We start from the raw sequence: 24,308 nt of genomic DNA on the forward strand, positions 1-24,308 counted from the left end.
CGTGTGTTGAATATTTGTTACATCGCACCATATTGATGTTTCAATGACCGGCAATATAGGATTTCTCACCAACTGCTGTTAAAGTAGGGGTCTGAGTTAATACATTACATTCAATACATTCGGTACATTCAGTACCTTGTTCTTATCCAGCTCCTCTCCATGGACCGGTCTTCTCAGCAAATGTTGCTCTAATTGCATTCTGAGATAGGTGTTGAGGAATTGCTGAAATGTCTAACCGAAGCAGAAATGAGAATGTCAATAAAAACAGAGAGTGGTCTATCTTCGCTAGTGGCAAAAGTTCTCTGCAGTATGCATTATATACCAGTGGGAGAGATTTGTAATTACATTCCCCTGAATAATTGAATCACTGTCCTCTGGCTGTAAGTTCATCTAACATAACGTTCAGTATTACATTACCATATTTATGTAGAAATGAATAAATTCTTTTTACTCACCATCATTCTGGAAATGTCTAAGGGAGACATCTCAAATGCCAAAACGTGTTGGCCAGCACTGTCAACACATGTTCTTCAGTGTTTCCAGAGACTGTGACGCTCTCGTCGAATATCATGAATCCAAACAGCTTTGGCGCCAGGTCTTCGCTGACTCCTAGACAGTGATCTTTGCTACCGTGGTAGTTATCTGGAAAAGGGCGAGGAGATGGCTGCACCCATAAATTGCCGCTGGGGTTTTACGGCAGCACAGCAGCAGAGCAGGACGTGTCAGTTCATTATCACAGTTGTATAGCTTTCCGTTTTCATGATGTCTGCCTGCTCTGCAAGAATTTATCTCCACCAGTATGGATATCTATTTGTCACTGGGCATTTCTTTTACAACACGAAGCTGATGCGTCAAATGGTTTCCACACAACTAATGGAATTATTCTCACTTTGCTATTTATTGATATAGAGATACGTTATGCTGTTGATTCATTGGGTCTTTGTTGTCACGTTCATCCTTTCTGTTTACATTCATGACCTGTCTTGAAAAAGGCCTTTCTTATCTCCATTGCTTTAATTAACTATCCATGTGGCAACGACCTTACAACACTAAACATACTCACACCATTATTATCTTATCAGACATTGCAGGGGGTTAATATCGTTCTTAATTCCCATTAGTGCCAAATAGAGGCATGTATGTACTCCTAAGATAGCCTTGAAAGACTCTTTACTTTAAATGGTGACTATAATTCTAATTAACTCAGTGACATCTGCATGCATCTTCAGCCTTACAAAAAAAGTCAAGATACGAATTAGCAAACAAGGTTTTACTTTTTTTTAACAGGAAGTAGGAATTATAGCCAATTTCAAAATGCAACGTTAGATCATTCACACATTTATCCATTTAAACTAATTTTGTCAAGGAAAGTAGAAAGATTTGTTATTTTTAAAGATATGTTGTAAAACAAACAAAAACATACAATAATATATAATAATTCTAATAATTCATAATAATAAAAATGTAGGATAATATTGGTAGTGGCGGCCCGATGGGTTCCAACATTCCTGGGTGGAGTTTGCATATTTTCATGGGATACTTCGGTTTCTTCCCATATACCAAAAACTCTAACTTGTCCCTAGCTGTTTTTCGTTTCCTTATACCCCATGATTAACTGGTAACTTGATTCAGGATGTCCCTTGCTGACTGCCCACAAATGGCTGGGATAGACTCCAGCCCCCTAACGAACCTTGTGAGAGTAAGTGGTATGGAAAACTAATGAATGAACAATAATATTGAGACAATGCACACTCCAATTGTGTCCCCCCAACCACTGGTTGTAAGATTCAGGCAATTGCCAAAGCTTTTAACTTGTTATTTGGCAACAAAAATTGTATGCATTGTATGGTACGAGTTCACTTTACAGTTTTAACTGGAACAAGATCTTAAGGCTTTAAGATGGGCAACAAGTGTCTTAACAACAATTATACTGAACACAAAATGAAAAAATACCGTTTTAAGTGGGAAAAAAAATCATTATAAATATCCTCTTAAATGTTTCACCCGAGCATCTCACTCGAAAGCAATTATGGGCATCATGGCCAGTGTGAAGGGCTAATCTCCAAACCAAATTGTCCAGAATAATGCTCTAATTCAATTGAATGAATACGTTGGGAAAAGACCCTCGTTGGCGTAATGACCCAACCCATGATTTAGAGGCAGAATGTGATTCTAAGCCTGAGATTTAATCGCTCTCAGCAATTCCAAGAGAGGATCCATTGGGCTTGCAAGCCATGGCTGTGACCTTGGTTAATATGCTCAGTCTCACACACATATGGCATTTCTTTTCAATCACCTGAGGGATTGATTCCACTCTGTGACCCCGGGTTCAAAGGAGGGGATGATTGCTGTTTTAAATATGTCTCATTATATACAGAGGAGGGTAATGTTCTTGGCAAGCAGAACTCTGGCAGCTTCGCTCACCTCCCCTGCAGATGTGAATCATTCTTTTACTGTCCCATTAGTCACTATGAGGCACACATCCTCATGTCCAAATGGCTCTAATGTTGGACCAGGGCGAAAACAACGTAGCAAGAGGTGATGATTACCTCAGTTATAGCTCATTGTTTGCACCAAGTGTCCCTTAAAAGTTAGAGTAGATCTCACACAATCACAAACGAGGAATGTTGAAATTGTATGTAAACAAACTGCGGCAGTGTCAATATCATGCAAATATATTTCCCTATCCTCTCGGAACACTGTCAAGATTCAACTCATGCTTATTCCCCACAGAGAGACAGTCCTGTTTACCTTTTGTGCATAGGTTTGCACAATATATTAGGAAACTGGGATTCATATATATTTTACGTGCAACAAACCCTTATAGTTCATGGTGAGGTACTCATTTTGCTATTCATACCAAGGGGATAAAAGGCAGCAATCTCCTGCACTGAGTTCTCCCCCGTCTGCTTCTCTGTTTGTGTGCTGGCTCCTGCATGGCTGATCGCTGGATGGGCTCAGCAGCCGGCCACAAAGCTGCTCAGATAAAAGGCGAGTGAAACCAGAGAGGAATAGGGATTACCTCCTTTAGGTGACCTTATGCAGAGACAGAAAGTGGGAGAAAAGGGGAAGGAATGGAGGAAAAAGACTGGAAAACTAAGACACAATCTTTTTTAAGCGTGGTAGCAATCCGCAGAATGGAAGGGGATGCTGTGGCGTCGTCGGACCACGGAGCTATAGCTGTTATCGCTTCAAAGATAGACTAGAATTGGATTCTGACCAATTTCGATCAGACCTTGAATTGCTTGAATTTATACTACACACACAGCAATACCCAGTCTAAATAAAATATTTTATCAAACAAAAGAAAAGAGTTTCAATAAACAAGACTGAAGAAAAAGAAAAATACATTTTGCATATTGTTAGTGTGGGTCAGGGTCAATCAAAATTAGTAATTAGGAATCGTTCTCTTGATTTATTGTCTGAACATTGACATTATGCAGATCATGTTGAACTGACTCATTCATTTTGAATCACTACAACTGATAAACATCGATGTATATCTATGTTTTTTTTTTAATTGATTTGCCAAAAGGCAAAGTTAAAGAAGGTATAAGACATGACTCAAATCGGGCCTTCTGAGATTTATACACATACAAATAATGTGTCCGGAGAAAACTGCGACACAGAAAATCAGTAATGAACCAATGCTGTGGGAGGGTGTGTTGAGAATGATGAAACAATTTGTTCTGCCAATGCAGGACTGCAGCCTAATTACCTCACTAATGTTGCCTTTATTACCTACTTCTGTCTCTGGACATCTTCCACGTTGAAATACACGGAGATTGAATAAGGAAAGAAGAAGTGCTGTAGCAAGATGAAAATACAGGAAGTCTGTTTCTGTGACTTCATTGTTCATTTTCTGTACATGTAGTATTATATATATATATATATATATATATATATATATATATATATATATATATATATATATATATATATATATATATATATATATATATATATATATATATATATTCTAAAAATATTAGAGACGGACCAGGAAGACTGCAATCATCGTCTATAAAAAAGAGAAGTCACCTCACTATTTCATCTTGGAAACAGAATTGCAAAATTACCGGTTCAACATTTAATTTTGCTCCATTTGAGCGGCTGGCTGGCAAGAAGTGCACTTTTAACCTGACTGTAACATCCAGTATCTATTCATCGTACATGACCATTTTGAACCTCGAAGTAGTTTGTGCGTATGATGGACACCAAAGACAACTGTACCTGCACTCTACACTTCTCAAAGGGCTTTTCTTTTTCGCTGTTTTTGCATGGTGGATGGGATGTACTCCACACAAACGTATCATTTGTCCTATTATAATCTTAGGTGACTTCTTAAAACTGGAACCCATGTCCATTTAATTTGGTTAACCTATTAATATGCCTCTAAATTGAACAGAACAATATCATCTGTTGATTACTTTCTTGACAATAGAAATCTCAGTTTTCATGTTGTTAAACCGGGAGCAAGGGTACCGAGACATCTCTGATTCCAAAGTTCACTACCCCTATAAATTGTTGCTTATAAAATCCCACAGCAAATGTCCACCCGCCTAAATGTAATGAGTCCATCTATCCCATACAATGAAAGCCACTCACTTCCTGCTTGCCCAGAGCCTAAGATGAGTCTTTTCATTAAGGCCTCTGTCAGTCTTGCTGACCATTTTCTGCCTCTAAGCTTACAGAGGCTCTCAGAGCACTGTCAAATTGTTACAGGATAGATGATCTGTCTGAAGTTCCCAGAGGAAATAGAAACATTTCCATCAATCACTAGATACATGTTATAAACACACGTGCATACAATGAAAGCTGAAAGCAAATGGAAATCCAAACCTATGACATGCATTATTTGTACATCAATGGTGAGAGTGGCTAGGCTTGTTGGATTTCTTAAGTCATGGTGCTACAAGGTCTACAATTATTGTATTAAAAGATAGGCGTCTCAGCCTTCTCAAATATTTCGAGGTAGTGGAACTTCGATGTATTTTTGTTCTAATCAAGACAGCAACACTTTAAATGGGAAATAAGCTTTCATTCATAAAGAATGTTTCTCCAAGTTACACAAAACGACACCAAAGCTGCTCAAAGACAACTCATCATGTAACTTTTGGATTGATACGTCACTAAGGACAACTACACTTGCTCTCACGCTTAGAAAAATGGGGACAATCTTTTTAGTCTGGTTAAAACTCAAGCATGTAAAATAGATGCACGGTATAAACGTAATAGTTCTGGAAAATGTATGATTGAATTATTCAGTAAAAAAAATGCAACATCATTAAATACTATAAATGTTATTATTTAATCTGCTTTGTGAAATGATGTAGTGAGATGGACACAGGTTGAGGTGGTGCCCAAAGATCATGCTTATGTTTAAGATCCAAACCCCCATGACGGGTCGGTCATGACCTTTAGACCTTTAAGACATTACCGGAGCATCTGACCATGTCATCACAGGAGGAGGGAGTCAAGATGTGAGGGAGGTGACAGTCAACCTTACCACTTGCATTGGGTCTAGCAGGAGGTGGGGCCATTTTGGTTGCCCCACAGGTCAAACGATTCTGTTGCGTTTAAAGGAAGACCCCATAAAATTATGTCCTGTCCATGATTACACTGTCCTGTGGAGAGAGGGAATGGAGGAAGAGACCTTGTGAATTTTGGGACAAATTTCATCTAAACAGGAATATACAGTACTGAAGAATCAACCAACATTATGTTATCTACTACCCCACACGTGTAGTAAGTAGTGTGTGCCTGCAGATTTTGTCTTTTTCTACCCTTCCTTTGAAACATGAAACAACATTCTTTTTCCCCCTGTTGACAGACACAACTGTGACACACTTCCTGACCAAGTGTCATGAAGGACATCAAGAAGCAACTGAGCCCTTAGGCAGACCTCTGAAGAATTTTTTCAGGGCGGGGGTGCCAAATTATAAATATATACAATCTATTCTCCTGTCAAATGTCTGTGATCCGCGAAAGGCCATTTGTCACGGTCACAGAGAAAGGGCTCAAGGCAAGTGACTGATGAGAGAAAGAGAATGGACATTGGCTAAAAAGCTTGTTTTGCTCAACCATTGAGTTAAATAACAAAGATTAAAACAAAGATAGAGAACCAACTGTATGCAGCAATGCCCGAGTAAGTGTTGTTTGCTGCAGATGTGAAGGGCAGTTGGAGGACGGAAAGTCCTCCGAAGAAAACAGGCTATAAATACAGTGAGCCCACAGACACCCGGGCTGGCTCCGGTGGGAGTCAGTCTCAACTTCCATAGGAGCTTTTACGGTAGCGGATACACTGAGGAGCTCAACTAAATGCTCTGAAAGTACACAGACTGTTGCCATATCATGTACCTTTGATATTCTAGAGTCTAGACTGTCATGGTAGGTTTGCTAAGGTTCTATTTATACTCCATGCATAATCAAATTATCCTCACAGAAATACACAAGACGATTTTGAATTTCAATATCAATTCTATTCAGACTTACAAGGTGACTCCAAGGGTGACTAATGGTAACATCAGAAGTATAAGGTAGTTCAGAAGATTTTCTTTGAAGACCAACCACTGGTTGTATTTTAATGAATTAACATTTTGAACACCCCAGGGAGAGGTGAATGAAGGCTTCCGTGGTTGTAGTGGCTGCAGGATAGCGAGACAGGCGGTTGGAGCGCTGCCTTTCGCAGCATGTCCCAATGAGGTAATCAGTCATTTTGACTGGCAGCATTTGTGTTAATGTTCACATGGATGTCCAATGGTCTCCTTCTTTTACACGTGTTTTGCCAGCATGCCCCTTCCTCTCTTAAAATGATGTTCTCACTTTACCGACTGCCAAAGCACTCAACTTGGTTGAGTGTATCCTTGAGAAGAAAAGCACACAATAGCTCTTTGTCTGCCCTGGTTATCACATACTGTGTATCAACAAGTCATCTTATTTCGGATCGCTCCTTTCCTTCAAGATAAGACTGTCACTAAAAAGTTAATGTTGTGTTTTCTAAGGGAAAAATGTGTTCTCTTTTATGCTCTCTTCTGTAAACGTGAATAAACAGACCATCCTACCCAAGGTTTTGCAAATGTGGTCTGGTCTACGCAGTGGCTTTGCACTCTTATCAGAATTCACTCCCCCCTCAACCAGATCTGTCAACAAACAATCAGAGCAGAGGATAGGAGAGGTCACCTACACTCACATATTGATGGCTCCTTGCGCTTCATCCACAGTAATGATATCCTAAAGAGAGAAATGGGAACATAAAGAAGATAAATCCTACGTATTCAGACATTGCACAGCAATATCTTTACTGTAATAAAAGACAACATTTGTTCATCCCATGTGATGAATGGTAACAAGGAGAAAATTGGGTTATGGTCATAAAACAAAAAGGAGAAAATGACATTGTGCAATTTGACATTTTCCGTGATGGTTCCCAATAATCTCTTAACCTTTACTGACAAGTTATGTGAGGAGTGATGCTGTACAAGTTCTTGACTCAAAAATGTAATGGTAAAATGGTGTATTATTTACACAATCTACTTTGCAGACAAGCAATCTAATGGTGCAGAAATTTTGTCTAAATCTGGTTAAAGTTGCCCCTGCAAAGGACAACGCCTAGCAGTTCTGTTGGGCAAAAAAAAAAAAATCAATACATAAATGACAGGAAATGATATGGGAATACAACATGAATGTTGATTCATTCATTCAAGGTCTCTGGGAGCAAAGCGAGGGAATACCTGGAGGAAACCCACACTAGTACAGGGAGAAAACTCCACATAGGAAAGTTAGAACACTTCAGAATTGAAATAAAGATAGTGAGAAATTCAGAAAATGAACAAATGAAAAATACAAGACTGTTCTACAATAGTATAAACACCCAACCTGAAGACTAACAACTGATCCCTTGCCACCTTGGAAATGTGTTGTCACCTGGAAAATGGTGCGTTGACAGGCAATTATAGAAGAATCTCTTTATTCCCCACTGCATCAGTTTGGGCCTGTCATCTTGTTTGGCTTGACCCACTTGACTGACATGGTTAGCACTCCAGTGTTTGAAGCTGCTCTCTCTCAATCTATCAAGGACAAATGCACAGCTCGAAACCTGAAAGCTACTGAAATGCCACTACTATGGGTTTCTAAACCACACCAGACCAAATGGCAACCTTTAGAATTGCAAGCACACTGCCGCTCTATTGGATTCTGGCACGAATACTATTCTGATTCGTAATTTCTTTTGCTGAGAGAAGCAAATGGATACGGAATAGCAATTAGCTGTCATATATTTGTAAATTGGGGGCCAACATTGTTTTTCTCAAATGGAATTACAGCCATGGTTTTAGATAAGTACACACTCTACTAAAGGACATCAGGCTCAGCTTTTATGAGCTCTATGTTGTTGCTGCCAGGGAATCCTCAATGGCTTGGTGGTAGACTATGTATACTTTAAAAAGTACTGTATGCTTTCTGAAAAGTTGACAAATCTGCACAATTGTGGTATAATATCAAGTGTTCATGATTGAAAGTTCTTCATGAGTATACTAGGTTTTCATGTGTATATGTAGTCCTTTATTATTTAATTGAACCACTAACATCACAGCACGATTCTCAAGGAGACTTGACGATGGAGAGCCAGTCATAAAAATTTTGGGTAGTAGCTAGTTTCAAAACTACAAAAACTATGTGGTAGTGTAGTCAGGAATAGATGGCTCAGTATAGAAGGTATAACATAATCTGAACAATGTACTGACCCCTGAAGACAATGAATTTTCTGGCTCAATGGCCATAAACCTTGAATTGATTTTCACTTTGTATCCCTACCACAATATATGATGCCGTTGTTGTCTGCCATTTTCATTTAGCCTTTTCTCATTTGTCTGTGTCCATAATTACATGTATTGAGAATTAGTGAAAAACGTGTGATATATATCGCTAACATGAATTAAAATATCTGATATTCTACAATGCTATTACATAAAATAAGAAAATTTAAGGTGTGAAAAATATTATAAAAGCAAATGCCTGAAACTTGACTCCGGGCAAGGGTGGTTTAACACCCTGTATGGATTGCTAGCAAATCATAAGCCAACCAAGATGATTGATAATGTCAAGGCTGGTGTGTTGTTTCATTTACCACCACAGCATGCTTGTCAAATTTTAAACTGTTAGTCTGACATATTTACTTCTTGGACCACACAAATTTGACTTATAAAATAAGGAACCTATTATGTGACTAAAGCCTGATTAGTATAAGTATTGTATAACCTGTGAGCATTTGGCAAATTTTCCAGTTACCACCCATGTTGTAGGCTACTTTATGAAATAAAAGCCTGAAACATCTCCTAATCCTGGAAGAATTTAAATACTACAAGAGCTATTTAAGGTATTTTATTTATAGATTAGTTTTGTGAAGTCTGTTTTAATTCTCATTTGTGACCTTATTAAAGCTTTCAATCTGTTTGCAGTAGTCCTTATTTTGAGTAGGGAAATCAAGTCTCTCCTGTCAGTAGGGTAAAACATGAAAGACTAAATAGTCATTCATTAAATAGAGTATTGGGAACTTAGTCTCCACTTAACGTCAATGCTTTTGGTCAGCAGGTTTAAAAGTGATGGGGAAAACAAAAGCACTTTCATTTAGCCCAATTGGTGGAGCTCTTGTTAATTACATGTGCTTTCTGTGTGATGCATTTGCATAATTTGTGAAAGCAACATACTTTAGTGCAGTGCCAGATGGTTATGAATATCCAAACAATTTTAATCAAGTGTAGTTTGATTTATCATCATAGCTGTGTCTCTTTTGTGACACTCACATTTTAAAAGTCCTGCCTTTTGGTTAGTAATAACCAAACAAACAAATAATCCAGCATGAACAAACATTGACCAGCATGAACAAAAATGACTTTTTGAAGAGGCCTTTAGTATAATGGAAAGTCAGAGGGCTCACTTTATATGCCCTTAGGCTTCTTGAGAAATAGGTCATAAAAATACCTGCCCAATTTCAGAAAAAAAAGGAGTCAATTGTGTTGGATAAAAAGCACAACTCAGGCAATAGATAATGATACCCATGAAGCATAATTACAAACATGTCATCTCGTTAAATGACTGAAATCGTCAGCCCCATGCATCTGTCTTCATAAAGAGGAGTCATTCCCAGCATGCTCATTCTCTCTAAACCTAAATAGCTCAAAGTCACGACCTGTAATCACAAATTCCCCACCTTTTTATGACCCAGTAAATCAGGAGCATAGAAGGGTTTGCCAATGATCCTTTAAGTTCCTCTTCACAGAATGCTGTTATATCGAACAAACGAAACTCTCTGATACTGACAACTGAGGCAAACTTAGGTGATCGATCAAACCTAACATTGAAACTTTACCGATCCTAATGTCTTCTGTCAGAGTTGAATGTAGGCCAGAATGACATATAGTGCCACAGAAAGTGTTATTGGCAGCAGGCAAAAGTGGGCATTAATTTGAATTTTACTGGGCATGTTTCAGTTTAGAAGGAACTTCCAAATATGGAGTTGTTTTCAGCGACTAGCAAGTACGTATTGGTAATTAGTAAACTGTCTTACCGCTCAGGTGCTTGAGAATAATGGTGCGATCCTTCTCATGGTAACTGGCACCAAGACCAGAGGTCCCACAGGCACCAAGACCAGAGGTCCCACACTCCACCCTTCTCAAGCTTGAGACAACTAGAGCTCCATTAGAAGAATTATGAATCCTAAAATACAAGATAAAAATTTCAGAACAAAGTAGCACTGTGTTGAGAGGCATCTACAAAGATTAGGCATTTAAATAGAAGTGTGGATCCATACATGATTAGTTATAATACAAACAAGATACATGATCAGTGTGAGTAAAGTAAAAAGGGTTATAGACTAAGTAGTGAAAGTATACATTTGAATATGTAACAGTAATGAAAGTTCCACCACCTCTTTCCTTATGGTTTGACGGAACAAACCACTGATGGACTCACGGAGTAGGTAAAAAAAGACTTACTGTGTTGACATTTTGCTGGGAGAGCAGCTGCAGTTTCTTCAAGCATCACAGATATTTCTGCCACCTGTCATGAGAGCATCCCACATGGCACATGTTAGCAGTTTTATGTTGACACTTTTCACTATAGTAGACTAGTCAATGCTCATTCTGAGTGTTATGTTGAACTTAAAGCACTTTCTCAGTGGGATTCATTTCTATTTCTATTCCCATTAACTTCAGTTTACCTCAACTACAATAGGTATAAGGTGGCATTTGTAGCTTTATAAAAATATTTAGGTACATCATTTCATTGTTAGGTTATCTTTTTTATTAATTTGCTATGTTATATATTATACTAAAGATGGATTATTTGCAGTTTAAAATGGCCGATGCAAGATGTGAAGATATAATAATGCTGTACTGGACCATTCTGTTTCAGAATGAGAGAAACACTTCGAAACATGCTGTTCTTCTCTATCAGAATTGTATACTGGCACGGATGGTTCAAACAGTCTTGTTTGTGTTGACAGAGGAAACATGCTAACCGCAATAGCATCATTCCTTATGCCATTATTAGCTATGACAATCGGCACGGACACGCCTACAGCATCCTAGCACTGACAGGGCAAGCTTTTTTCTCCCTTTTTATAGCCTTATTATGCGCTTTTTATTCATTCAAATGTGTCAGGGTTGTTTACAACAGTCTTTACTTTTGCCAGCAATTTATTCATTTTACTTTTAGTTAACAGCAATTTTAAAAATCAAGGAGTAGGGCGACTTTAGCCTTGGGAACGATATCCATGGCATATCCATCTTGCACCTGGAAAAAGACAGTCAAAACACATTTGGGGAAAAAACTAATTACTGTTGTATTCCTCTGTGATTTTAATTTGGAATTTCTTATCATGTTTGCAATGGAGCAATGACGCGCAGAGAGATCCCTACCGTTTTACCTAGATTAATCTGCCACTTGGCTGATCCCAGTGAGCCAAAGTAGCAGGAATCTCCTGGAGACTGAGCACAGCAACTCAAGGAATCTGATAAACACGGAAGACGACGCAGAGCAATGCTTGCTGAGCGACAGTATGGCAATGTTTACACTCGCTCCAAGCCATGTAATAGCAATTCAGCACTGCATAATCACTTCTGCTCTCAAAAGATTATTTTGATTCCCAGAAGTGTGTAACACCGTAGGAAACATAAAATACTAATAGAACAAAAACAAACACTGACACATTTTGTTCATTGAAAGGATATGAAGAGATTTAGAACTAGGATATAAGTGGTCTTTGAAAACCACTGGCTACAAACAGAGGTAGTGCATTACAAAAAAAAAATCAGTGATAATTGTCATTTTGCTTCTCTCATACTCTTGGATCACACTTAATTATAGGGCCCAACTCTTAACATTTTAGACACCAGTAATTTTCCCCAGCATGGATGAGTGACAGGCACACAGCCTCATCCACCTACTCAGAGGCAATCACCCACCTGAGATTACTCGGTAGCTATTTCCTTTTGCCTTGACCCCGGCAGCATCTGCAACTCTGTCATTGTATCACAATTGAATTTCTAGAAAACAGAGCTTCCTGACCAAGGAATCTGCATGAGGTCATAATAACCAACAATTGGCTAGAGCTATTGGAAACTCAAGGTGCTCATTGATGACAAGTTTTGAGAGCAATGCCATCTGCATCTTTAATGACACTAGGTTAATTCATACTAGGCTGAGAGACTGTCAATTAAATAAGATGTTGGACAGTTATGGTCTTTTTTTAAAGCTTCAAGTTGATAAAAACATGAAATGGAAAAAATAAATAAAAGAACAACCCAATAACAAAACTGGCTTTTTAAAAATAAAATTAATCGAAAAAGAAAATCCACTGGAAATCGCCATCTGCTCATAGACTATCGCAACAATAACGTGCTAACAGCCACCATTTGGTTTTCAATCACATTTTATGGGCATGATACTTCACAGTGGTATAACATGGCAGTGAGGTTTTATTGGCCTTGATTTGCATTCATTCACCAAGTGCAAATCATTTCATTGCACCCCTCACTGCTCACCAGAACACATTAATTGATACTGAAATAGTTTTACCGTAATATGTGACGTACTTCAATCTCAAGGGAAATCAGACCATAGATAGGAAATCATCTGACAATAAAAATTAATAGTTCAAAGCGTTGATGTGGGTGCATATGTCTTTACGTGTAGCAGTGTCCCTTATAATTGGAGCTCACATTTAGTAACTGTGATTGTATCAGTGGCTGGCTCTTAGTGTTCAAGTCATTAACAACAGTATTATCTGATCTTTACTTTATTGAAACATTTAAATTTATTTCTAAAATACCTTAAAAAATATGTCACCCAAACTACATACCCTTGGGTTCATTTACAGCCAATTCATTTGATCGTTCATATGCTGAAATAAACAGGAGAAAAATGGTGGTGCTGGAGTCCAAAGAAAATGCACACATATAAGTACTATGCAGATATGAATATGTTTAAAACAAAAAAAGCATGTAGGCATGATAGAAATTCTCATATAATGAGACACCTTGTGACAGAACATGGTTACCCATACTATACTGAATATAACAATAGTATTGAGTAAATGAAAGCCACAAACTATCGAAGTGCCCCTTTAAGAATAAGTTTGGACACCTATATTCCACAGCATTCCAAAGCATTAATAAATCATAAGTTTGTCATTGTTTGGAAGCAAGCAAAAATTGAGATGACAATCATTGTGCTTCTGAATTCAGGGAAGCAGTTCTGCCAACCCATTCATCTAAAACACCATTATCGGAGAATGCCTCTCATTGCTGCTTGCTGTAAACAATCATTCAGCATGTTCAGGTCTTTCTCCACTATCATTAGTGGTCAGTGTTTCTGGGAAGAACAACCCGGGCAGCAAAAGTATGCGTTGGTAGCAATCTGAAGGATTGTTATTTAGAACGGCTCATGTTTTCCACCTCTTGGGTAATAACTATGGATTGCTATGCAATCATCACTCTTTGTTATGTGCTACGACTTGGCTACCATGCCGTGCTGGATGGTGGGGGATGAACGTTCTATTGGTGCAGGACCAGCTCACTGCCAGGTGAAGGAAAAGTCAGAAGAAAATCAGTGCATGTTCATTGTATATCAAAGCACTGGATGATCAGAAGAGGGGTGAATTTTAAGGCAAGCAAGTTGTGAAATCAGAGCCACAAATGAGTTGTTGATGCTATGTTTCATCCCTGAATAACAACTGAGGAAAAGGGTACCTCTGAAATCAAAGGAAATAACTGAGAAAGATGCAATGAATAAAACAGACCATTAAGTTAGATGGGACAGAGGTGGATTTAGGTTACGCTTTGGAGAGAACAAAGAACCACCTCAATCGGGAGCAGCGGGTGCACATGGCACATCTTCACACTGACAGATTTACGAGAGGACATACACTCATAAGACAGAGACGGCTTTTGTGTAGCTTCACTGTAATCTACAGCTTGGCAACTATCGTTTCCAAAAGCGCCTCCAACTGTTTATCTCTCGTTTTTTAATACGCACAACTGAACAATAAATAACTCATCACTGGAAACAAAAACGACATATGATATTCTCTTGCATATTTCAACTGGGATAAGAGTGTCAGTACTGTATTTTTAGATTAAGACGCAGAACGTCACACGCTATGGAAAAAAATATTAAATGTATTTTCATAGTCAGTTTTGGGAAAACTTTGAATTCTCAGTTTGTTTACAATGCTACACTGCAGTCACATTGAAAGATTCAAAGATTTTTGTAATCCACCAACAATCAAAGCTTCATTTGGATCGGAGTATATCTGATAACAAAAAAAATGTATTTGAAATAACTTACTGCAAGCTTAAGTAAACTGTTTCAATGTGCCACAACTACAAATAAAAAAAATCAATCATAATGCAAACTAAATCAATATGTATTGTGGAAGCCATAACTTTCTTTTAAAAAATCAATTAGCCTATAATAGTCCTAAATTATAACCAAACAAACAAATAGCATTGACTGTGGTGTTTTATACATAAATGTCATAACCACTTGCCACGTGGCCTTTTGGATAATGTGAAAAGCGTGCTCAAATATCTAAATGTCAACTGTGCATAAACATTTAATTATTCCCCATGCCAGAAGCAGTTGTGTACGAGTATCTTAATACTGACGGGATGGGGTCTTGGGAGTCAGGCGGACCCTTTAAGAATTCATCGATGCCACAGTATATAACAAAATTGAAACCAAGTTTGGCCATGCAAGTTACAGCTCAAATCAAATCAATAAATGAATCAAGCAAGGATCTACTTACTCAGGACTAGTCTTTGTTGGGTCCAAATGTTTAATGAATGTTTTGGGAAGTGACCCTGAAAAACAAAAGCTCTCTGTATGACAGCAGTAAGCAGAGGTCAACTACCTCCATATTGTCTCTATCATCTCATGTGTGGTGCTGATGATGCTGATGATGATTACTGGCTGCCATGTCATCAGTGTTCCAGCAGCGTTCATGTCATTACCGTCCCACCAAATGATGGTCCATTTGTGCTTCACGGGCACAACAGCAATTCCTGGACCTCATCTGCCCTTTTCCTAATTACACCCGCAGGACAAAGTGACAACCAGTCATACCGGGCCATAAGGAGCAGTCGTTTCCAATAGGGACCCTCCTTTCTGGGATAGAAATGAGAAATTTATGACAGACATGGACACGTACACACACCAGGCCTTGAAGAAAAAAATGCACTTTGAAGAAGTAGGGCTTCATTTGGAAGTGTTTTGACTTCATAACCAGAGGGAACATTTCCTAATGCAGATTAGGTCCAACTCCATGGGCTAATTGTCAGGTTATTAGCATAGGTAGAAACTTTTATCCCCTAACTAGACATATGAAATCCCTACATTTAGGGCATCTACTACCACAAAGTCAACATGTATTTGTATAAGCATGTTTGCTATGATAACAGTTGAGCAACAGTTTTTTTTTTTATATACGTATATATATTTTTAAATAAAGACAGTCTAAAAACTCTGCGATCAGCTGGCCACCGATTTAGGGTGTCCCCCGCCTCTGGCCCGGATTCAGCTGGGATAGGCTCCAGCGCCTCCCACGACCCTAATGAGGATGAGTCGAAAAACTGTATATTCCACAACTACATTTATTTATTTTTTGCCAATTAACGTCCTCATTCAGCAGCATATCTCTATCAATAAACAATAGCTTGTTGAGATGATATATGTTAAATAGATGTAAGCTAACTCAGCTTGTAAGTAAGAGCAACCTGTCATAAGTCTACGAGAATGGCAGAGGACAATATAAAAGTAAAAGAGTTAGACCTTTAAGTGGCAAAAAGCTCAAGCACTGTGCCAGATCGGGTGATATAGTATTAGGGAACGTGTCTTATGTTTCTTCTGAGCACACAATGTATAAATGATACGACTTAGGCCACCATCCAACAAGCCAAACTGGAGCCCTTTGTCTGGGGGATCATTGCTCTGCAGGGTATGGGTAATAATGATAAAGCTAGCTGAGCACAAGGACATTGTTTGAACCCATCTGAGCAAAGGACAAAAGGACAGACTTGGCTCGTTAACAACTGCCCTTTCAGGTCCTTTTTCAGCGCATATTTGACATCCTAATATAACGTGCTTAGGAAAAACCCCAATTACATAAAACTGAAGGTTTCGTTGCAGTACAAGTGGATGCAGACAGTAAATGCTGTAGCTACCAAGTGGCTTGTGATGTTTTATGAAATGTGATCCCTTATCACAATCAGTGCAACACTAATGAGAAATGTCTTTGCCAAAAAACCGCAAAGTATAGTGATTTGAGCAGTTCAAAGTTGAAATATAAAAGGAATATCCACAACTAGTTTTCTTCTGTTTTAATGTGAAATAGCTTTCCTATAAGCACTTAGTTTTTTTTTGCAATAAAAGCAGAACCTATATAGCTGATAAGACAGAGCATTCTGCACCTTCAACCCAATCAAGTCAAAAGGCAATATATCTCCATGTATCTTACAGGGAGATCAGGTTGGTGTGTACGAGCCCTGGCAGCTCTTTTCGTTCCTCTTTACCATTTATCTGTTTCAATATCCTGTATCCTGATGAGTCTGAGAACAGGGTGTTGACCTGTCGTTTAAATCCCTGGCAAGTCCATTACGGTTAGACAGGACAAAGTAAAGATGAAGGAGAAACCATGCAGTAACCGTGACAAAAGAAAATTCCTGGCAATCTAGTTTTACAGTCAATAACAAGTCTTTGTTATCTTATGTGTCACTACATCCCTACTGTGTGTATGTTGATGTGATTGTAGTGTGCTCTGTATTCTGTTGGGGTCACCCGAAAATATCCAACGTGAGTTATGGGCAGATCCACAGGGCTGTTCCAATTCCCAGCTGAATCTCTCCCTATGGACTAAATCCTGGAAGATAAGAGCAGACAGCCATCACTCCATTTCATCCGCACGGACACGCAGGCTTCTACGAGGATGAGATTACTCCACGGGAGAGGGTCAAAGTCCTGTCTGTTGGCTTTGGAGATCTTCCTGGCGGTGTCTGGCTTATCAAAACAGCTCAGATATCTCTTTACCCATGCATTAAACATTACAATGACTGACCATAGTATAAAAAAAGACACAAAACTCCAAGAAAGAAATTCAAGCCAGGATCCAAGATCTAGATAAAGCACATATGGGAGCAATCAATTAATTAAGACCTCACCTTCATTAAGTGTGCTGCTGTAGAAGCTATGATAATGACATCCAGTGTACCGCTGAGGCTTCTTTATTCTGTTTTGCATATTCATTGGCTGCAATCATCAACAATAAATCTGACCTTGAAGCCAGTGACCTATGTGCTTGTAAACATAAAGCAACTTCGAACATGCTCTTACGCTGAACAGGAAATTAGTAGTAAAAGGCTCACACCATAATGAAAAATGTCTATTAAATATTCAGCGTTTAGGTTGGCTGTTTGAAAACACTAATGGAAGCGGATGTACATTTATTTGTTGCCTGGTGTTGCTTTAGATATTCCGCTATTGACTGAAAGAACAGGTGACACATAAACCCATGGAGGAAACTACTGTGCTGCAAAATATTAGGTGTTTACAGGTGTTATAGTCATGTGAATGCAAGCCCTAGCTTGTCTCATGCATACTTGACCAGAAGTTGTTGAATAAATATCAGACCAGCGGAAGGAATACAAAAGGGGGTTGAATGTCTTCAGGGAGTAAACAGACTCAGTTGTACCGTGAATTTGTGAGTGGGCTGAAAATAAATTTGCATTTTAGAGTGAGTGTGAAGCGGTAGTCACTCAGTTTCAATTTGTCTATTGTGCATTTTCCATTGCTGATTGATCAAAGGAGAATTGAGTTAAATTCCAAACTGTGAGCACAAGTCAATTGCAAGCCCATTTTAAATCATGTGCATTTACTGGTCTCTCCTACAACCATTTATATACTTGTGTCTTTCTTATATTGATGCTCAAAAATTTGATCAGGGGAGTCAAATTTGAAATGAGTTGTAAGGTGGTCGCAAGCGCCTTTCTGAGATCAGAGCTTATGTACTAATGTTAAAAGAAAAGTAAAACTAGTATATTGATGAGATTCTGAAAACTGTATCACGACATAGTTCTAGTTTTGTGTATGTAACCGATGTCTACTGGGGTCCACAGCAAAACCACTTGGCACACAAGGTTGGGCTGTTATTTCTTATGCACATCATCTTACACAAGATCATTCTCTTGATTTCTGCGATAGCCTCCAGCACCCCATGGTATCCAAGTTAGGATAAGCAGAACAGAAAATGAATGAATGAATGAATTATATCTGTAATATAAGATTTTTTTTATATCGTTTTAAAAATTCAAGAAAAAAAATAATTGATCCCGTGTTTAGGGCACTGTAGTAAATTTGTATTTTTTCATTTTAATATTCAACCAGATAATTGATTTTCAATGAAATTCATTCTCCCACTGGGCACACCGTTGGGCCTTGAGGAAGGCAGTAGTTTCAATTATTTATTCTACGGGCGTGGTGACCTCGATAACGGATGCCGCGACATTTGACACCAAGCATAAAATCCATTTCACGATTTTTGCAAGGCCAAACCCAAAACATGATTACTCAGTTTTTCTTGTGAAAGTGGTGAATATTTTTTCTGGTATCCCATCAACACAAATGGTTACTTAGAATATAGGTGCCCAAAACCAGTCCTCAAGGGTCGCAGTCGGTTCAGGTTTTCATTCCAACCAAAGAAGAGGATTCATTTTCACCAGACTGGTGACTTAAAAGTGTAATCACTTGATTTCCGTCAGATGCTGCAAGTTTCAGCAGAAACATTGTTAGTTCAACTGTCTGTGCTGCATCAGTTGGAAAAAAAACCTGCCCCCACTGTCGCCCTTTGTAGAATAGTTTGGACACCCTTGACTTAGAAGAATACATATATACCTTTATATTTAGTACGTATGCTCTATATTTCACTAGTACTCAAATACTCATTGAGTTTTTAGTGATGGTCCTCAAATCAGAACTTGTTAACTCCAAGAAAATATCCTAACTGTTACAGAAATATAAAATAATGCCACTAACAGAAATGATGCCTTTGTCATTTTTCATAATAAAAATTCTGCAGACTCCAGGTCATTACGCTGAAGGTTAGTTATTCTTTCTTTGCTGCCCAGTGCTAAATGATCCTTGGCCAGAGATTGAAATTATTCTTGTGCAGTGCTGGAGTGTCCCCGTTCAGACGAAACTGCAGAATACTGTATTATGGCAGAGTGAGAAGCTTCAGGCACTTGGTTTTGATTTCACTTTGACCGCAATGTAACCCAGCTCCTGATAGTGGCTTTGGCAGAGAGTCATTGCCAAATGAATGTCTATAAGGCCCACTCTCCCCTAAATGTACAGGCAGGCAGCTAAAAGGTGAATTTTGTTTGGATGGCATTTTTGCACCTCTGCAGCAATTTTGCATCAACAAAACATCACTCAAAAAACGTCCTTGCTGCATCCACATTGTTAAATGTACCTAATTTTTGCAGTCATTATCTCGAGTTTCAGGTATGCCATACACAGCAATCACTTACAGACAAAAAAATGTATTTCACAACCCCAAAGCATTGAAAAGTGGGCTTTTTGAATGAATTCTGCACACAGAGAAAAATTACATTCAACCACTTAGTGTGGTTCCGCTACTTAAACGAGAGTAATTTGATATAATGCTGAGCTTTCAAACCATTTATTCTGAGAAAACAACGTACTTCAGAACCATTTGTAAAAGGACAGATAATTACGTATGATAAAATGGAAAATGTGATACATTTTCCAAGAACCTCAGTTGGAGACTCATTCTGGAACACAATACTTCTCACCATTTCAGCTAATTTCATAATTCTCTCAGATACAACTTCATCTCATCTAATTTTCTGAATCGTTTATCCTCACCAGGATTGCAGGGGGTGCTGCAGCCTATCCCAGCTGACTTCAGGCCAGAGGTAGGGGACACCCTGAACCGGTTCTCCCTCATCCTATTCCCGAAGGTTGGTTAGAGGGAATTTAGGTGGTCGGCGGGCTGGGTGCGGGGCATTGTGCTTGCTACTTCCTGGAGTGATGCACTGATGCTTTCATTTTACTATAAAAATTTAACAATATAAATGCTGCAATGCCTTTTTGCAGGCATAGGGATACGTCATCGCTTTCACCAACTATGATTGGCTAGTGATAGTGGACTAGCCAGAGCTACCAAACTGTATCTGGAGCGAGCTGCACAAGCAAATATATTGTTGTGTTGATTTAAAGCCATTTTCAAGACGGACTTTTCAAGAAGAAAAAAAACTGGACATCATTAAGAAAGGTCGGACAACTTGGAAGCAAGCCTGTCATAACCGGGAACGAACATTTTCATCACTAAATCAAATAAAAACGTATGCCAGAAATACGACAGGACAGGCTCGACTTTCAGCATTAGATTCGATGGCGATAGAAAATAAGGAAGAACGAAAGGAGGATGGAAATTATGTACAGTTAAAAATGATTTTTGGTGAGTAAAATGTGGCTATATTCCTAAATAATATTTCAATTGTATGAGGTTATTATTGATTATTTTTATGTGTCGCAGCTATAGCTGCAGTAGAGGTTTTATAGCCATAAAATAGTTTTTGCTGAAGGCGTCACTAGGAAATGCACAGACCGCCACTGCCTTACTTGTTATGTTTTTGAGATAGTAGCATGCTTGTATGGCTACTACTTCTTTATGGCATGTTTCTGTAAGCTGCAATAAAAGCAAAACCTATATAGCTGATAAAACAGCTATGAAAACTCTGTTTACGTGAGTTCTCATTCAAATCACAGGGAGAACAACAATCGAATAAACATCACATTTGTGCGTTTTCTGACAAAGAAAATACACATTTTCCTACCTAGACATGTGGGAGAGCCTGCACTGTCTTCTCTGATGCCCTACACTTTGATTCGAAACACACACACACACACACAGACTAGCTTGTACAGGCCAAGTCATCAACCCTAGTAAAGGTCACGGGCGACCATGATAGATGGCCGTGGCTGTGGATTTAATTTAAAATAAAGAGCAATAAACACAGGGCTCACACTGGTGGCACAGGAGAATGATGAAAGATCCATTAGTTAAGAAAAGGTTGCAGGCTCCTCCCTTGAGAGCGACTGTCACCCTGGCATCGCAACCGATGACAAGAGGGGGACAAAGAGGGTCAGTAGGCGACATCGGTTCGACACAAGTTCCTTTCTGTCACAGCTGTCAGGTATATCAGCCGTGTCCATCGCCAGGGCTAGCTACTCTGAAACGCGCACCTACTGGGTCAAGATAAGGAAGTCACTCAACAGGTGCCTGCCTCAGGAGGTATCTCAAAAAAGGGAGTACATGTCCGAAATTTTATGCAAACACTTCGTTTGATCATTTATGGGACAATAATGTCTATAGTGTGTAGGTTGTCTCCATTCAGTTTCAGTTTCTAGAAATAACATCAAACATTCTCCTGAAGCCAAAGCCATATTCATGTAGATTTTTTTCCAGATCCTCACTCTGTCCTTTGCATCGAGGTGCGTTATTACATTTACAGTGAACTGTACTGTACACTAATGACCGTAACCTGAACGTTGGCTGCATGTAAGCACGGCCATGGTCCCTAGGGAGTGTTTCGCTTTTTTGAGTATTGTCACTGGTGAGCCAGTCTGTTGTCTGTGACTACAAAGGACACAGTTTTACAAGACACCACTGTTGCACAATCAAGGCCAATTTTCAGCTTTCCAACACAACACCGCTAATGGCATTTAATAGGTTTCATCGGCTAAAACTCTGACAGAGTGATGTATTGAGCCAACGATCCAAACTAATGACTGCCATCAAATGTAATTTCAGTTTTAGGATGTGGTTATCTCAGTGGAGCCCTATTCAGTAAGTGTCAACTAATAACTATAACGTTTGGCTAAGACACATCGGCCAATGCTAACACAAGTTAAGGTGATCGCCTATTAGTACTGCTGATTGGTCTAGAGTTTATTTTTAGTTTACAACACGAAGAGCAACATTATTACTGCTATTTGAGGGGGACTGCCTACCAGTGGTGAGTGATGTGTAGACAGAGCCTATCGGTGTTGTGACACTGTAGCCATTCATTTCGCTCTTTTCCTTTTCGATTTATTGGATGGCTTTTCAGCAGCATCCACACATAAGCGCCCATGTCTGATTATTACAGCCACTTCAGGAGCCATTTGCCAAAAAGCTTTATGCAAATTGTAATTAGCAGTAATTAAAACCCAGCCGGCCATGAATGACTGCTGTGGTACCAGTGTATTATTCACAGAATGTAATTGAATCTAATGGTTTTACTGTGTCAAATCAGCAGGAGGTCTGAGATAGTGTGAACAGTGGGAAAATTCTCAATAATAATTTCTTAAATATTATGGTAGCGTCATGGTAGATTGGTTGAGTGGTTTTGAATGTTCTGTAGTTGTGATTCCAGTGAGAGTAAAATTACATTTTAGAGTTTCCCTGGAGGTCTCGATTCCATACTATACCCGTGACAAAGGGAGATGTATTAAACCTTTAGACATTTGGTTTATGATTTGACATTGACAATAAGTCATCCTAAAGGGATTGTTGTCTTTTATAGTCCTACACTTCAGCTCAGTTGTAGTATATTGTTGACTTTGTCACAACTGACGGGCTTATAGTCATGATGGAAAATTGTATACTTAGCTCTCTTGTTGGATTTTATTACATCCAAAATAACCTGAATCCAGTCCAGTTTAGCAGAAGAAAGGTCAACAGTGGTATTTTTCACAATTAACTGTTTTCTGCAACCATGGTGGATTAAAATGAGACGTTTTTCATGATAAAGGGCTTCTATTATGTCATTAGTGCTGCCAACCAGGTCTATGATGATGGAAGTATTCTTTCATTCATTTTCTGTAATGCTTGTCCTCACAAGGGCTGCGACGCTGCTCGAGCCTACCCAAGCCAACTGTGGGCAGTAGGCAGGGGATTGGTTGGCAGTCAATTGAAGGGCACAATGAGACGAAAAACCACTCATGCTCACACTCATCTTTTGAGACAATTTAGAGTGGTCACCAGCCTACTGTGCACAATTTTTGGCATGTCGGAAAAAAATGGGGCACCCAGAGAAAACCCATGGATGCATGGGTTGAACTTGCAAACTCAGCACAGGAAGCTACTAACCTTTGAACCCTTGATCTCAGAATTGTGCGGTGGACGTGCTGACCACTCGCCGACTGTACCGCTTGATGAAAGTATGATAGTTGTAATTATATTCAATAATTATTTGATTTGATTAAATTAAAATTAAACAGGATTCATATTTAGCCATCCATTTGGATGTGAACATAATATACAATTTGAAAATCTGAAGAAAAAACTTAAGCCATTAAAAGTTTGGGGGAAGCAAGTTATCACAAAACAAACTAAAAAATAGGTATACATTATGATACAAGATTATATAATACGGCACAATGAGTGGGAAACAAATGTACATGTGCAAAATCTGATTGTGGGTGATTGTGTATTCTGAGTGAAGTGAAAACGTTGATGATCTTGTTAGCTGATTTCTCCCTACCAATTGTGAGTCCTGCAATGATTGTCTTTGTGAGAGGTCATCATATAAGAAAAATTTGAATATGTGTGGTGTGTTTAAGTTGATTCTTTCAAACTGTTGTGCCTGTATTTGTATTGATGTTTTCTGAAATCCCTGTACCCATTTTGACAAACTACACATGTCAGGTCAACCATTCATCAATCTGAAGTGCTCATAACCTCAATAGGG

The 24,308-nt window shown here is 38.8% G+C and overlaps 1 protein-coding gene and 1 long non-coding RNA gene across 10 annotated transcripts in view; both read right to left on the reverse strand.

Moving 5' to 3' along the window:
• Positions 1-5,287: 5,287 nt before the first annotated feature.
• On the reverse strand, positions 5,288-10,637 carry LOC144089901 (uncharacterized). Its single transcript, XR_013305230.1, has 3 exons — positions 10,568-10,637; positions 7,193-7,233; positions 5,288-5,627 (listed from the first exon to the last, which is right to left on the reverse strand). It is a non-coding gene; the product is annotated as an uncharacterized LOC144089901 (long non-coding RNA).
• Positions 10,635-24,308, reverse strand: part of LOC144089899 (uncharacterized) — a 41,802-nt gene continuing 28,128 nt past the window's right edge. For 2 of the 9 annotated variants that reach the window (XR_013305224.1, XR_013305223.1), the window contains exons 4-7: positions 15,513-15,666; positions 15,308-15,362; positions 10,995-11,058; positions 10,635-10,716 (exon numbers count right to left, since the gene is read on the reverse strand). Coding sequence is in view for 2 of the 9 variants with exons in the window: in XM_077621140.1 (XP_077477266.1) it covers positions 15,543-15,666 (124 nt within the window). In the remaining 7 variants the exon portion in view is untranslated. The other 7 variants (XR_013305226.1, XR_013305225.1, XR_013305227.1 and 4 more) reach the window with 6 other exon arrangements.

This window comes from Stigmatopora argus, chromosome 15, assembly GCF_051989625.1.
Source record: "Stigmatopora argus isolate UIUO_Sarg chromosome 15, RoL_Sarg_1.0, whole genome shotgun sequence".
Lineage (NCBI taxonomy): Eukaryota > Metazoa > Chordata > Actinopteri > Syngnathiformes > Syngnathidae > Stigmatopora > Stigmatopora argus.